This window comes from Heteronotia binoei, chromosome 21 (genome assembly GCF_032191835.1).
Source record: "Heteronotia binoei isolate CCM8104 ecotype False Entrance Well chromosome 21, APGP_CSIRO_Hbin_v1, whole genome shotgun sequence".
In the NCBI taxonomy this organism is placed as follows: domain Eukaryota; kingdom Metazoa; phylum Chordata; class Lepidosauria; order Squamata; family Gekkonidae; genus Heteronotia; species Heteronotia binoei.
The window spans coordinates 188,974,833-188,990,309 of NC_083243.1; the positions used below are offsets into that span (position 1 = coordinate 188,974,833).

Below are 15,477 nucleotides of genomic sequence, written 5' to 3' on the forward strand. Positions count from 1 at the left end.
CATTGTTTCAGTATAAATTCTTGCACAGACAAACCCACGGATCCACCAATGTATGCATGCCTGCACAAACACAGAGGCATACATAGGTCCAAAACAGGAAGGCACTACACATACATACAGCCCACTAATACCAGTAGTGTGGTCTGCAGGACTCATCAACAATTTGGTGATTCGACAGGCATTACTGGACTCCATGCCCCTGCTTGGTTGTGGCTCTGAGCAGGGGCCAGCTCAGTTGTTTTCGGACATCTGGTGACAATGAAGTAGTGCCACAAATCTTAGGCAAGCTGCCAAGAGGCACCAACACCTTGGTCATTTTTTTCAATATCAATATCTTAAGGATAGTAACAGAAAATAAAGCCTGCTGATTTAGGTTTAAGGAAAACTGATGTATGGCCTGCATGTTACAAGATAACCAGTTTGGTGTAGTGGTTAAGTGTGCGGACTCTTATCTGGGAGAACCGGGTTTGATTCCTCACTCCTCCACTTGCACCTGCTAGCATGGCCTTGGGTCAGCCATAGCTCTGGCAGAGGTTGTCCTTGAAAGGGCAGCTGCTGGGAGAGCCCTCTCCAGCCCCACCCACCTCACAGGGTGTCTGTTGTGGGGGAGGAAGGTAGAGGAGATTGTGAGCCGCTCTGAGACTCTTCGGAGTGGAGGGCGGGATATAAATCCAATATCTTCTTACATGCTGGTGCTTAGTTGCCCTGAGCTGTGTGGGAGAACGGTGATCGGCCACTCACAAGGAAACGTTCCTCTCTCTCATGATTGTTAACAGGCCTCATCTTCAAAGGCCTGTCTTGTGTCTTCCACCCGCTAGACACAAGATTAGGGTTGCCCGGTCCAATTGTCGTGCCAGCAGGGGAGGAGGAGGGACTTTCCAGGATTGGGGAGGAAAACTGCGACATAAGTAAGCTGGAAGTGACATAGGCACATCAGGGATGTCAGGGAATGATGCTCTGTTTTTTGGGCAAAACTCTATGATAGAATTCAATTCAAATCATAACGAGTTTTGCCCAAAAAACAGAGCATGCCCCGTTGGGTTTTACGGGTGTCACTATAGGGGTCTCCCAGTCGGCGTATGTGACTGGCTCTAGGACGCCTTGGGCCGTGAGGCGGTCCAGTTCCGCCTCTATTTTCGGTTTTAGGGCGAACGGGACGCGTCTCGCCTTGAGCCTTATGGGCCGGACCGTTGGGTCGATCGGTAGGGTGATGGGCGGCCCCTTGTAGCTCCCCAGGGACCCGTCGAAGACCTCTGGGAACTCCCGGCAGACCCCGTCGAAATTGCTGGTCCGCATGTGGTCTACCCCCACTAGCTGGATTCCCAGAGGCTGGAACCAAGCCAGCCCTAGGAGTGTGGTCAGTTGGCGCTTGACCACCAGGATGTCTAGGGGTCCTCTAAAACTCCCTCGTTCCACATTCACCCGGGCCCACCCCACGATGTGTACCGGGTTTTTTTGAAAGTCCCTTAATACGAAGTCCGCTGGCCTCGTATGGAGGCGGCGGCGGGGGCATAGTCTCTTGAGGGTTTCCTCCGAAATGATCGAGATGGAGGAACCCGAGTCTACTTCCATGAGGCATGGGGCGCCCTCGATCAGGACCGACATTTTGACCTTGTCGGGGGCTGCAAGGGGCAGGTTCAGTACCTGTAGACTGGTGGAAGCCGTCGTGTAGGCATCCAAGGAGTCGTGATGCGCTGACGGTTGGCGGCGGCTGTTTTTGGCCCGGCAAGCCCGGGCGATGTGGCCCGTCTTCCCACAGCTGCGGCAGTCCAGGTGGCGGTACGGGCAGTCCCTTCGCTCGTGGGGGTCGCCGCAGCTGGCGCACCTGGAACCGGTGGTGGCGGTGGGCCTCTCCGTTGCTCGTGGCCTCGCGGGGGCCCGTGTGTCGGTTCTTTGCGGTCGTCGGAGCTGGAACGCGTCTCCCTCTGCTCGGACCTCTGGCTCTGCTTCACCCTGGTGTACTGCCTCCCCGCGTTGCTGGCCGTACGCCTTGGTGGCCCTCTCAAACGCCGTCGCCTCGTTGAAGGCTTGTTGTAGGGTGAGCTCTTCTTTTGCGAAGAGCTTCTGTTGCAGCCGTTCGTCTCGGAGGCCCCAGACGAAACGGTCCCTCAGGGCTTCGTCCCTCTTATCAAAACTGCAGTTCCCGGCGATTTGCCGAAGTGCCGCCAGGTAGACCGCCGCTGTCTCCCCCGACTTCTGGTCCCTCTTGTGGAAGAGGAATCGGCGGGCGACGATGGAGGGTTGGGGCGCAAAGTGGCCCGTGAGGAGTCTCACGATCTCCCCGTAGGATCTCTCGGTCAGCCTTTCTGGAGCGGAGAGGTTTCGTGCGATTTCGAAGGTCTCTTCCCCACAGACGCTCAGCAGGACGTCTCTCTTCCGGTCATCATCAGTGATCAAGTTCGCCCTCAGGTAGCACTCGACCCGTTCGGTGTAGGTCTCCCATCTCTCGGGGTGCTCTGGGTTGAATTCAGCAAGGTGGCCCGTCGTTACGCTAGAGTTCGCCATGGTGGCGGCGGGCTGCTCGGTCGTCGGTCTCTCGCCTTCCTCGTCTCCGGCCAGGGCTGGTTCCCCGCGGGGTGGCCTGGCCTAGCTAGATCCCACCTTCGTCGCCAGTGTAGTGTACTGAGAGACGAGTCGTGGTGAAGGCATAAGTATTTAATAGCTAGCACACTACCGAACTGGTTAACACGCGGTCGGGTCCGCTAATATATACAAGCATCCCGGAACATCCCCTTTGCTGGCCAGCCCAATCCTGGCCAGTTGAACTTCCCGCCCTTGGAGCTGATTGGGGTGGCTTTCCCGCGCTGCGCAAGGCGACCCGCGGGCGGCTCGGGTTGCGCGGCGCTGTGCTGATTCCAATACTCTACACTCCCCAACATGCCTATGCTATTTCCAGTTTTCATAGGCACATCACGATGATTTCTGAATTCCTGCCAGTAAGAGGGGGTTGCCCAAAACTGGGAGATCCCCACCCGCACTGGGAAGGGTCTGACAACCCTACACCAGATACAAGGCCTTTCCCATCCAAGTGTTTGGTTTAGTTTAATTAATGGTTGTTTGACTGGTATGATAGCCAGTACTTAGGGTATAAGATGCCTAGTTTTAGTTATGTATGTAGTTTTGGATTCTGGTAAGCTTCGCTATGTGTGTGCCACTCGAGGCCCATCTAATGAAAGCACAACCTGCATTTTCTGTAGGTCTTGATGCTTTATTAAAAAAATCTCCTTGTAAGCAAACCTGGATCTTTTGTATCATTTCCTTGGAATTGCTGCGAACCTTGGAGCTCCTGACAGAGCCCATCACAACTGGTGGGAGCTTTGGGCAGTAGAAGATCAGGCAAATTGTCCTGAAGTTTGTCAGTGTTTCCTGGTATAATGCGGGCAGTGTACATGTGCAACAGCTTTTGGCCCCCAGCGGTTCTGGAGGTTATGTGGGTCCCAATGTCTCCAGTATACCCAGTATGCTTCTGCAAAGGTAGGGGATCTCTCACAACTGAAATCCTCATTTGACCTCCTCTTCATCCATTTAGGGCCAGGGATATCCAAATGCATTTAACCCACTGTAAAAAATACGGATGGTATGCAATTTATTTCTTACATTCCCTCAATTCTTGTAGTTCAATAACCTGAGGCAGTTTTTCTGTTCCCCCTCTCCAAAAGAAATTGGAAGATGGAGCATGAGGGGTGGTTTCCTCCTCCTCACGCATTAATTAAATGCCAGGCATAGTATCCTCCTCGAAGAGCTGAGCGCAAGACCTCATGAATCCTTCAAGCACAGAAAATTATTAAAGAGCATATCCGTTTCAATGGCCTCAGTGCTCTCCTCATAGTAATATAACAAGCAGGCTTTAAGTTAAAGGACTGCTGAATACAGCAGTACCTAATTGAAATGCTACCTGTTCTTGTGGCTTAATATAAGCTGATCTTGGGCTCAGAGGAACATTATGATCCATTTTATATTGCATGTATATTATAATTACATTACATTTGATTTACTGTCAGGCCCATTAAAAAGATGGCAACTGGCATGATCCTTGCAGGCCTGGCATTTGGAGCTGCAGCTGTTGTAGAACTCAAGATAGAGGTAAGCACCAAGCTGCTGCAGGCAGGCAGGAAGGGAAGCATCTTTTCTGCAGATGGGTGGAGATTTCTTCTTCTCTCTGTAGCTGTTTGTTGGATGCCTGTTTTTTAAAAGTAACAAAACGGAACAGAGGTGACAACGGCTGTGGGGAAATCTGGATCAACAATTATTGGGGATTGTAGAGTCTTTCGGGATCAAGTGCCGTGTTCTACTGGAGAAAGTTTTCCTTCCAGACGTTTCGTTCTCAGCTGCGGAGAACATCCTCAGTGGCGTTGCTGCCGGAGCAGGCGCTCAGACCTTCTTGGCTGCTGTGCATTGAGCAGCACCCTCAATGCACAGCACCCTCAATGCACAGCAGCCAAGAAGGTCTGAGCGCCTGCTCCGGCTGCAACGCCACTGAGGATGTTCTCCGCAGCTGAGAACGAAACGTCTGGAAGGAAAACTTTCTCCAGTAGAACACGGCACTTGATCCCGAAAGACTCTACAAACCCTAATGATGTTACCAGCCGTGAAAACCTGAAATCTTTGATAATTATTGGGGATGTTGTAATGTACTGAGAACCGAGACGGGTTGGAGGCAACATGGTTTATTCAGTAGCACATTACAAGAGAGAGAGCACGCGGGCCGGGTCCTGCTTATATACATTACCCGGAACTGCCCCCTCGTCTGGCCAGTCCAATCCTGGTCAGTCCAACTTCCCGCCTCAGATCTTGTTGGACGGGGCGTCGGGCGAGCTACATCCGGGGACCCATGGATCGCCTCTATAGCGATCGCCATGCGGTACAACAGCTTATGTTCAAGACATAACAGATGTGCAGAGATTTTTTCTACTTGGATTTGACTCATTTTGTTCATTGTTTTTGTTTGGATGCTTCAGTTTCATGAGGTCATTTCCAAGGGAGGCTGTTAGTGAGGTAGACCCATCCTCCATTCTTTTAGCCTGCCTAAGGAGTTTTCCTCCGGCTTAAGTGGCTATTCCTTTCCGCGAAAGAGCCGCATAAGTTGGAGGAAGGCCGCTCAGGCTGGATCCAACCTGTAGACATTATTTTATTTATTTATTTATTTTACGATTTATATCCCGCCCTTCCCACCAAGTGGCTCGGGGCGGCTTACAACATAGGATCCCACATAAATAGGGTTTAAGCATTTAAACAATTAAAATAATTAAACATTTAAAACAATAAGACATTAAAAGCAGCAGAAGTCTAGTAAAACCACACTTAGTTTCTTGTGCCGGTTAGTTATAGGCCAGCCGGAAGAGGGTTGTCTTACAGGCCCTGCGGAACTGAGCAAGGTCCCGCAGGGCCCTCACCTCTTATGGCAGCTGGTTCCACCAGGAAGGGGCCATAACAGAAAAGGCCCGGTCCCTGGTAGACTTTAGACGGGCTTCTTTTGGCCCAGGGATAACAAGGAGGTTTTGAGTTCCCGATCTCAGTACTCTCTGGGGAACATGTGGGGAGAGACGGTCCTTCAGGTAGGCAGGTCCTAGGCCATATAGGGCTTTAAAGGTCATAACCAGCACCTTGTACCGGACTCGGTGAGTTATTGGACGGAGACAAGCTTTGCGGATGCATGAAAATACCATTTTCCACAATGAGCTACTTTATTGCCTTTAAGTAAGAGATACTGTGTCCTGCAGTCATTATACAGCAGCTGCAAGGGAGGGAATGGAGGCTCAGTGCCCTGTGTTAGCGCTGTACTATCTACAGTGAAATGTTTTCTCTTTATTAGGAGAACGCTATGCCTGATCCAGTTCCAAAAGAAAGTTACATTCAAGTCCTGAATTTGGCAGACAGCGATATTGAAGTGTCAGTTCTGCATCGTGACCTATTTCTGCTTTCAATAGAGCCTTTTCATGTGAGTTTATTGCTTGTTTCCGTGCTGAATGAGGGAAGCGATCCCATGGGATCCGTTTAAGTCAACAGGCCTTAGCTAAATTTCTCGGAAGACCACCCCAGGAAGCAAAGTGCATGTGATATTTGTTATTTTACATTTCTTCCCCGTAAATAGATCCTTTCCCCACTGACAGGCGTGGTGCTGTGACTTCTGGATGATGAAGGAAGCATCCGTTCTTTCAGATATGCATTCAGAACAAAATTCAACCTTCCTCCTCTTACTACCACTCTTGCCATATGGAGCGGTGACACACCTCTACAGGGCACTGTGACTTTGACATCAGAGGGCCCCCAGTGCATTTCAATAGAAAAGGCACAGATGGCTGGCTACATTTACTTATAATTAGGGAAAAAAAGGTTAATTCTTCTGTGATGAATATGTGCCAGAAAAGGTGTCTTTATATGATCTATGTTTCCCGCTGCTTTTACTCAAGCGGCATTTCAGTGTTGTTTAGATGTGAAGAGAACATACTTGAATGGGGGAGGGGGGGTTAAAAAGAAAGAGAACGATATAAAGCAGGGGGTGATTATCTTAAAACACAGTTTGGGGATATGAATATCTCCCATTTTCATTTTCTTTTAGAAGGAAACACAAGCACGTTGAGTGCATCCAGTTGGCAGACAAGTGCTTTTTTGGCATGGCTTGTTAGTGATATTAATTCAAGGAAGGAGTGCGGCTGCCTCCTGGATGGCCATTGTTTCCACCATGATTTAGGTCTGTTTGTTTTGTTCAGGCAAACACTTATATTCTGTTAGAGAAGTCTGGGCCAAATTCTTAAGCTGTCATTCTTCTTGGATTGCCCTTTCCTTGCATTTTCTTTTTGTAATAAACAATTTTATTAGTGACATATGGTAGCAAAACTATATCTACAACTTATAAAAACTTAAAGTAAAAGGAAAAAACACTTTCTACCCCATATCTTACTTTTCCCCCACCCCTCCCCCCGTTACTTGACCCCCGCCAGTGTTATTTACTTAAAGGAAACAAATATTAAAGGTACGCTTAACTATTAAAGAAAGAAAAAACCCCAACAACCAACAGTTATATTCTTATTTTAAAAACCTTAATCATTATCAAAGATTGTCCAATGTCCTTTTATTTTCCACTCTTTTTCTACGTATCTTCTGAATTTCTTCCACTCCAACTTAAAAAGTTCCAAATAATAGTCTCTTAATTTTCTTGTTAATTTGTCCATTTCACTCCAAGACATAACTTTTGTAATCCAATCCCATTTCTCTGGTATTTTTTCTTGCTTCCACAGCTGCGCATACAATGTCCTAGCAACTGAGAGCAAGTACCATATTAAAGTTGTCTTCTTTTGGAAATTTTTCCATTTGTAATCCCAGCAGAAAAGTCTCTGCCACTTTATTGAATTCATATCCCAAAATCTTAGAAATCTCTTGCTAAATCATTTGCCAAAACTTTTTAGCCCTTTCACAAGTCCACCACATATGGTAGAAAGAACCTTCGTGCTTTTTACATTTCCAACACCTATCTGGCATCTTGTTGTTCATTTTTGCTAATTTTTTTGGAGTCATATACCATCTATACATCATCTTAAAACAGTTTTCTTTAATACTATGACATGTTGCGAGTTTCATAGAATTTTTCCACAAAGATTCCATCTTTATTTCTTTATTTACATTAATTGCCCATTTTATCATCTGAGATTTCACTACTTCATCTTCTGTAGATCATTGTAAAAGTAATTTGTATACTTTTGAAATTAATTTCTCATTATCTCCAAGCAGAACTCTTTCCATTTCTGTTTGCTCCTTCCTTATTCCTTCAGTTTTGATATCATTCTCCACCAAACTTTTTATTTGTTGCATTTGAAACCAATCATACTTGTAACTCAGTTCTTCTGCAGTTTTCAGTTCTATTTTTCCACTTTGTATTTTTAGTAGCTGATTGTATGATAGCCGTTTTTCTTTGGCTGTTTTAGCCGTTATCTTTATCACTTCAGCTGGCACTATCCACAAAGGTCTCCTCTCATCACCATATTTCTTATACTTTATCCACACATTTAGTAGATTACTTCTTATATAATGGTGAGAGAAAAGGCCATCCATCTTCTTTTTTCCATAGTATAAGTATGAATGCCAGCCAATTTTTTTTCCATGGCCTTCCAACATTAAAAGTTTTTTATTTAACAACGTTATCCATTCTTTCATCCATACTAAACAAACTGCTTCATGATACAATTTCAAATCTGGTAATTGGAATCCGCCTCTCTCTTTTGCATCTGTCAAGATTTTCATTTTAATCCTTGGTTTCTTCCCAGTCCACACAAATTCTGAAATTTTCCTTCGCCATTTATCGAACTGTTTAGCATCTTTCACAATGGGAATAGTTTGAAACAGATACATTATCCTTGGTAGAATATTCATTTTTATTGCAGCTATTCTGCCCAGCAATGACAAATTGAGCTTGTTCCATTTTAGCACATCTTCCTCTATTCTACGCCATAACTTCTCATAATTATTCTTAAACAAATCAATATTTTTCATTGTTATCTCTACCCCTAGGTACTTTACCTTAGAGGTAACTTCACAGCCCGTTAGTCTTTATAGTTCTTGTTGTCTATTTATCTGCATATTCTTACACAAAATTTTAGATTTTTCTTTATTTATGTAAAGTCCCGCCAACTCCCCAAACTCTTGTATTTTCATTAATAACAAAGGTGTAACTTGTATGGGGTTTTCATTTATAAACATTATGTCATCAGCAAATGCTCTGTACTTGTAGGTATAGCCTTTTATTTGTATTTCTAGATCTTTTTCTTCTTGAATCTGCATCAATAAAATTTCAAGAGTCATTATGAACAACAATGGTGAAAGCGGGCAGCCTTGTCTAGTACCTTTGCCAACTCCCCAAACTCTTGTATTTTCATTAATAACAAAGGTGTAACTTGTATGGGGTTTTCATTTATAAACATTATATAATCAGCAAATGCTCTGTACTTGTAGGTATAGCCTTTTATTTGTATTTCTAGATCTTTTTCTTCTTGAATCTGCATCAATAAAATTTCAAGAGTCATTATGAACAACAATGGTGAAAGCGGGCAGCCTTGTCTAGTACCTTTGCTGATTTTCATTTCATCTGTAAGATCTGCATTCACACACAACCTTGCCCTTTGTTCAGAATATATTGCTTTTATAATTCTTATAAAGCTTTCTCCAAGCTCCATCTTATCCATTACTGCAAACATAAAGTCCCAGTTTAAATTGTCAAATGCTTTCTCTGCATCCTCAAAGGATAATGCTATTTCTTTTTCTGGATGTCTTTCATAATATTCTACAATATTTACAACAGTTCTAATATTGTCTCTTATTTGTCTTTTGGGAAGAAAACCAGCTTGATCTTCCTTTATAAAATTTATCAAATATTGTTTAAGTCGTTCTGCCAGAATTCTTGTAAATATTTTGTAGTCGTTATTCAAAAGCGAAATTGGTCTGTAGTTTTTCACATTTGTGGCATCTCTATCTTCTTTGGGTATCAAGGAAATAACGGCTTCTTTCCATGTATTTGGTACATTCCCTTCTGTTCTTATTACATTCATCAACTTCTGCAATTTTGGTACTAATTCATCCTTAAAAGTTTTAAAATATTTAGCTGTATATCCATCTGGCCCGGGAGCTTTCTCATTTTTCATCGCGTTGATTGCTGCTTCAATTTCTATTTTTTCAATTGGGTCATTTAAGACTTTTCTCATATTTTCGGTTAGGGGCTCAATTTTTAATTTTTGTAGATATTCATCTACCTTCTCTCTCTTTACTTCAGCACCTTTAAACAGCTTGGCATAGTACTTAAAAATTCTCTTTTTATTCCCTCTTGAGTAACTACTTCTCTTCCATCTAGCACAATCCTACTAATTATTTTGTTTTCTCTCTTTTTCTTCAATTGCCACGCCAAATACTTTCCCGTCTTATTTGCCCCTTCAAACGATTTCTGCTGAAGCCTTTTCAGATTCCATTCCACTTCTTTGTTTAACAAATGTCCCAATTGAATTTGTAATATTGAAATTTCCCTTAGAATTTTCTTTTTCCCTGGTCTTTTTCTCAGCTCTCCTTCTTTTTTCTTTATTTCATTTTGAATATCCAATAATTGTTTTTCTTTTTTCCTTTTGTCTTTATTGTTCAGAGTAATCAACAACCCTCTCATTACTGCTTTATAAGCATCCCAGACCATCTGAAAGTCAATATCTTCTTTATCATTCACTTGGAAAAAGTCCTTAGTTTCTTTTTCTAGAAATGCCACTGTTTCTTTGCTCTGTAGTAAATCTTCATTCAGTCTCCATCTCCTCAATCTTTTAGACAATTCTGTAATCCACATTATTGGGTTATGATCAGCCCCAATTTTAGGTAAAATCTCTATCTTCCTTGTTATGGGACCTAAGTCTCTAGTTCCCCACAGCATGTCAATTCTGGAAAAAGTCTTATGTCTTGCAGGGGAAAAAAGTATAGTCCCGCACTTCAGGATTAAACTTCCTCCATATATCTTCTAAGTTTTCTTGTTTAACTAATTCAAAGAAAGACTTTGGCAGTTTCCCTTCTTTCCCATCGCTTTTTTTCCCTCCAGATCTATCCAATGAGTTCTCGACTGTTCCATTAAGATCTTCCATTAAGAGTATTTGATCATAAGTCAACTCATCCAACTGTTGTATAATGTCTTTGAAAAAAGCATCCTTTGCACTGTTGGATGCATATAGTCCCAATAACAACATTCTTTTCCCACTTAATATTATCTCAACTGCTATAAATCTTCCATCTTTATCTTTAAATACTAACTTTGGCTCCAATTCTTGTTTAATATAGAAAACTACTCCCCTTTTCTTCTGTTCAGCTAATGAAAAAAATTCCGTTCCCAATTGTTTGTTCCATAAAAATTTATAATCCTTTTGTTTAATGTGTACTTCTTGCAAGCAAATTATATTACAATTTTGCTTTTTGATCCAATGAAATGTTGCCCTTCTATTTTGTGGTGAATTTAGTCCATTAACGTTCCAAGACAGTAATTTGTAATCCATCATGGTGCAAATTCTTTATTTTCTTCAAAAAATCTACTCAGCTCCTGAGCATTTGTAATTGTAACTCTCTTCCCCTGAAGTTCAAAACTCAAACCTTCGGGTATTATCCATCTGAACCTCGTGCCATTGTCTTTCAGTTTTTCTGTCAACTTTTTGTATGTTCTCCTGTCGTTTATCACTTGTCTTGGCAGCTCCTTCATGATTCTCACTTTACTGCCTCCTACTATCAGTGACTGTTCAAAGTTTTTGTTCATGATCCTTCCCACCATTTCCTTTGTCATATATCTTATAACAACATCTCTTGGTAAATTGTTTTTCTTGGCAAAAAGTGAATTAACTCTATACATGTGATCATACATGTTTTTGGTCTCATCAGGGTCTTCTTCTAAAAATTCTGCAATTATTTTGTTTATATATCCTTTCAAGTCACCATTCTCTGCTTCAGGTACTCCTCTCAGACGTATCTGAGTTTCCATTAATTTACAGTCGTGGATTGTCACTTTTTCTTGAATTTTCAACAAGGTGGTATCATGTACTTTTACTTTCTCTTCCACCCCCTGCACTTTCTTAGCTGTTTCCTCAGGTTTTTTTTTAGATCATCCACTTCTTTTTTAATCTCTGTAATAATTTCTTCCTTTAGTTCATCTATCATTCTCTTAACTCCTTTCATTATTCTGGCTTCCATGGCATCCATTTGGTCCTGCATTTTCTCTAATGAAAGAGAAGAAATTAAAAAAAAAAATAAAAATACTAAAAATTTCGTTCTCACAAATTACAAGTTTAACTACCAAATTCAAAAGATCTGAATTTACTCTTTTAGTTAAACTTTATTCTATCTTCTTCTGAGCTTCCTAGGCCAAGATATAATTTTTTTTTTAAAAAAAATTCCCCTTTAAAAAATGACGAAATTTTTGACCTCACCAATTTGCAATCTGACAGGTTCAATAGAATAGGGCTTGCCCTTTCCAGCAAGCCCAATTTCGCTGGTTTTATCAAAGATATTTATCAAAAAAGTCTCTAAAATTTCCAAAATGGCGGCCGCGATTTTTTACTCCTTCTTCAAAAAAAATTGTTTTTTCCCTTTTAAAATCACCCTAGGAGCCCACAAATAATGTAGCCAATAGTTCTTATCTTCTTACCCTTTTCCAGTTGATTCTGACAATTTTTAATGTCCCAAATTCTTTTAAAAATGATGTTTTATATTTGGCCTCCCAGCAATGGCTGCCGATGTTTCTCTATGGTATAGAGTAGGCTTTTTTCTTTACTGCTTCTTGCCTCTGTCACCTTCAACTCTCATGAAGATCTCACGATACTTGACGTACTTCCTGTCTTGCTCAGAAGTGCTGCAGGTCTCTGACGTAGTTGCTTTTGCTTTGAGACCACAAAACCGCAAGTAGACTAAACAATGAATTCCTTTTCACTTTTTAGCAGTTTTTAGCACTGTCCTTTATATTTAAACAATCCAAACTTCACCCCTTCCTTCTTCTTCTTGCAAGCTTTCTATTTTTCTTTTCACCACCTTTTAATTTTGTCCCTTTAAGCTATAAATAGCTCCGGAATGAAAAGAAAACTTCTGTACCTTTTTCTCCACTTATCCAAGTTTCCACTGGTCTTTCAAAGCTTTAGTTGTTTAGAAATGTCCAAGAAGGTTAGGATCCTGACGAGCTTATGTCAAATCAATGACTCTGAGAACTTTTGCAGACATTGACTATGCAGACTCCACAAGACCCCTCAAAGCCTCAAAGAAGTCCCCTCCAGGGCTTCTTTTCAGCCAAGGTAAATCTCTTATCAAAGTTTCCATGCAAGTCTTGGACCTTTCTCTCACTGAGAAAAGTAGGCAGTAGGCATTAATTTGCCCTCTACTACCCTGAACAAAAGTTTCAGCCTGCTCCCGTTATGAGAGACAGCTCAGCTCGGCATTTACCTTCCCCGGAAGTCATCTCATTTCCTTTTGAGGTTTTACCACTGCACCTGTGCATGACATGAGTGGCTTTAGAGTGTAGCACGGTGGGTTTAGGGATTGGCCTGTTGAACCAGGAAGGCTGAAGTTCAAATTCCATCTCAGCCATGAATTCAGGGCTGGAGTCAGCATACCTGAGGTGGGGCAGGTGCCATGGCCCAGAACTTTTGGTGGGACCCACTGCTGCTGACCCCCAACCGTGCACCTCCTTCATCACCTGTCTACCTGCACTCCCAACTGCCTAGCAGCATTGAGGAAGGAAAAGTGGGTGGTGCACAGAAGTGGAATTCCATGTGGCAAAGGCAGCAGTACTCCTAGCTATATGCATGGGCCAGTGCTGTTGGAGAAAGGGTTGCACACATGCAGGGAACTGAGTATGGGTGATAGGAAGGCTCACAACTGGGAGAAGAATACATGGGCAGGTGAGAGGAATGCAGGTGTGGGAGTGGGAAAGAGAGCATGTGTGGTTCTGTGGAGGTGGACAGATGGGGGGCTTAGGCACAGTCTGCCCAGGCTCCCCCCAAACCTGGACCTGCCCTGGCATGCATTTATTAGGTGACTTTAGGGCACAAGCAGACAAAATATAAAAGCAGTATACCCAGTGCTGCTGTAAGCCAATATGCCCTCCAAAGAGGTTGGGAAATTGACAGGTGGTCAACTTCGGCTCAAAAGGACCTAGAATCTATGTATACAGAATCCCACTTCCAGAAATTCTTGCTAAATTTACAGAGGACACTAATTAAGTAAAACAATTATGATTTTATTACAGAAAAATATAGAACACACATACAAGGTAATAGATACATATAACATACATACAGACCTAATAAAAATAGAGATAAATATATAGAGGTAACGTAAGGTGATAAGGACAAACAGGGTGATAATTACCGATCGTAGTCTTCAAGGAAGGCTCCAATGGCGACAAACTAGGGCGATGGGGGAAAGGACCCTCAACTGATCAGGGATGTATCTAAACAGCAGGAATGGGGTACTGCTAGATGCACACCTGTGGAGAGTTGGGTCAGAGGTTATAAGGACTACCTTGAGCCCTTAGGGGGTAGGAGGTGCAAGGGCGGATGACAGGTGGTCAGCTGGTACATGACCTCAGAAAAGGGGAGGCTCTGCAATGACCATAAGGGCTGGACTTATACGGTGACCAATGGCCAGTTTATTAGGGACACCAGATTGGATATCCATATCCAGCCAATGAGCAGACATGGCCCTAGTTACCTGATTGGGCTTCCAGGTAACAATGGGCAAGAAGGGGGAGGCTCCAGGGTGACTATTAGGGTAAAGAATGGGTGAGGGTATTGGGGTGAAAGTGATTAACAAGCTATCAAACTTATCTATATGTGACAATAGAGAGTCAAATTGATATCTAAGGTGACACCCGATTTATACAATAACTATGGCCCTGAGTGAAGCTGTTCTTCCTCTTCTTTACTCCTCTACTGGCACCATCTTTTGTCTTGGGTTCCGTTGGAGAAAAGCTTAGGCAGTCTGGCAGGATCCATGCCTAAGATAAGCATGATTGCCTTATGCATAAGTGACAGCTTTTGAGTACGTGAGCCTCTTGCTTCGCTGTTATGGAGTCTGGCACTGCAGGAAGATAGTTGCTGATGATGTTAGCCTACCAACATGGTTTTCCTGGTTAAGGCTGGAAGCCGCTTGCCCGGACAGTTCCTGGCGTCGCAACTTCTTTCACTGCAACGGCCGAGATGGTGCGCGCTGGAAACCCATCTGTCCTTCTGACTAGCACTCCATCGGAGATACAGAATGCTGCTGCAACGCTGTGGCTGTTAGTACTCACATGAGTCTCTTACACTCTGGTAGACAAAACCCACGCTTCCCTGGCAGATGTGTGTGAGTTGGATCTCCAGGCACCCTGGCAACCAAATGGGTGATTACGATGTCTGTATATTACTGAAATTAGGGGTCTATTTCTCACACTGCATCTCTTTTTTATATATATATGTATCTGTGGCAGCAGCACACAGATAGCCAGTGTGGTGTAGTGGTTAAGTGTGCGGACTCTTATCTGGGAGAACCGGGTTTGATTTCCCCACTCCTCCACTTGCACCTGCTAGCATGGCCTTGGGTCAGCCATAGCTCTGGCAGAGGTTGTCCTTGAAAGGGCAACTGCTGTGAGAGCCCTCCCCAGCCCCACCCACCTCACAGGGTGTCTGTTGTGGGGGAGGAAGGTAAAGGAGATTGTGAGCTGCTCTGAGACTCTTTGGAGTGGAGGGCGGGATATAAATCCAATATCTTCTTCTTCTTCTTCTTCTTCATATCAAGGAACTGAATTCTGGCATATACATTTCGCAGCTGGACATGTGCTTGGACTTTGCAATGCCTTAACTTCCTTCCTCTTGGGGAATGATACACCCTGAATCTGGTTGCCTGTGACAGGAGGAAGTTGCTTGACTTCCTTCTTAGGCTTTTGGCGGCAACGTGCTTTCTTTTCCTGCATGCCCCCTTGCTACTGTTTGCTTCCAATGTTGCTGCTGA

General features: G+C 43.4%; 1 protein-coding gene across 4 annotated transcripts in view; it reads left to right on the plus strand.

The window, feature by feature from the left end:
• Nucleotides 1-15,477, plus strand: part of SLC15A2 (solute carrier family 15 member 2) — a 144,937-nt gene that overhangs the window by 69,957 nt on the left and 59,503 nt on the right. For all 4 annotated transcript variants that reach the window (XM_060261865.1, XM_060261866.1, XM_060261864.1 and 1 more), the window contains 2 exons: nt 4,002-4,083; nt 5,813-5,938. In XM_060261865.1, the coding sequence (XP_060117848.1) occupies nt 4,002-4,083; nt 5,813-5,938 (208 nt within the window). The remainder of the gene's footprint in view (nt 1-4,001; nt 4,084-5,812; nt 5,939-15,477) is intronic.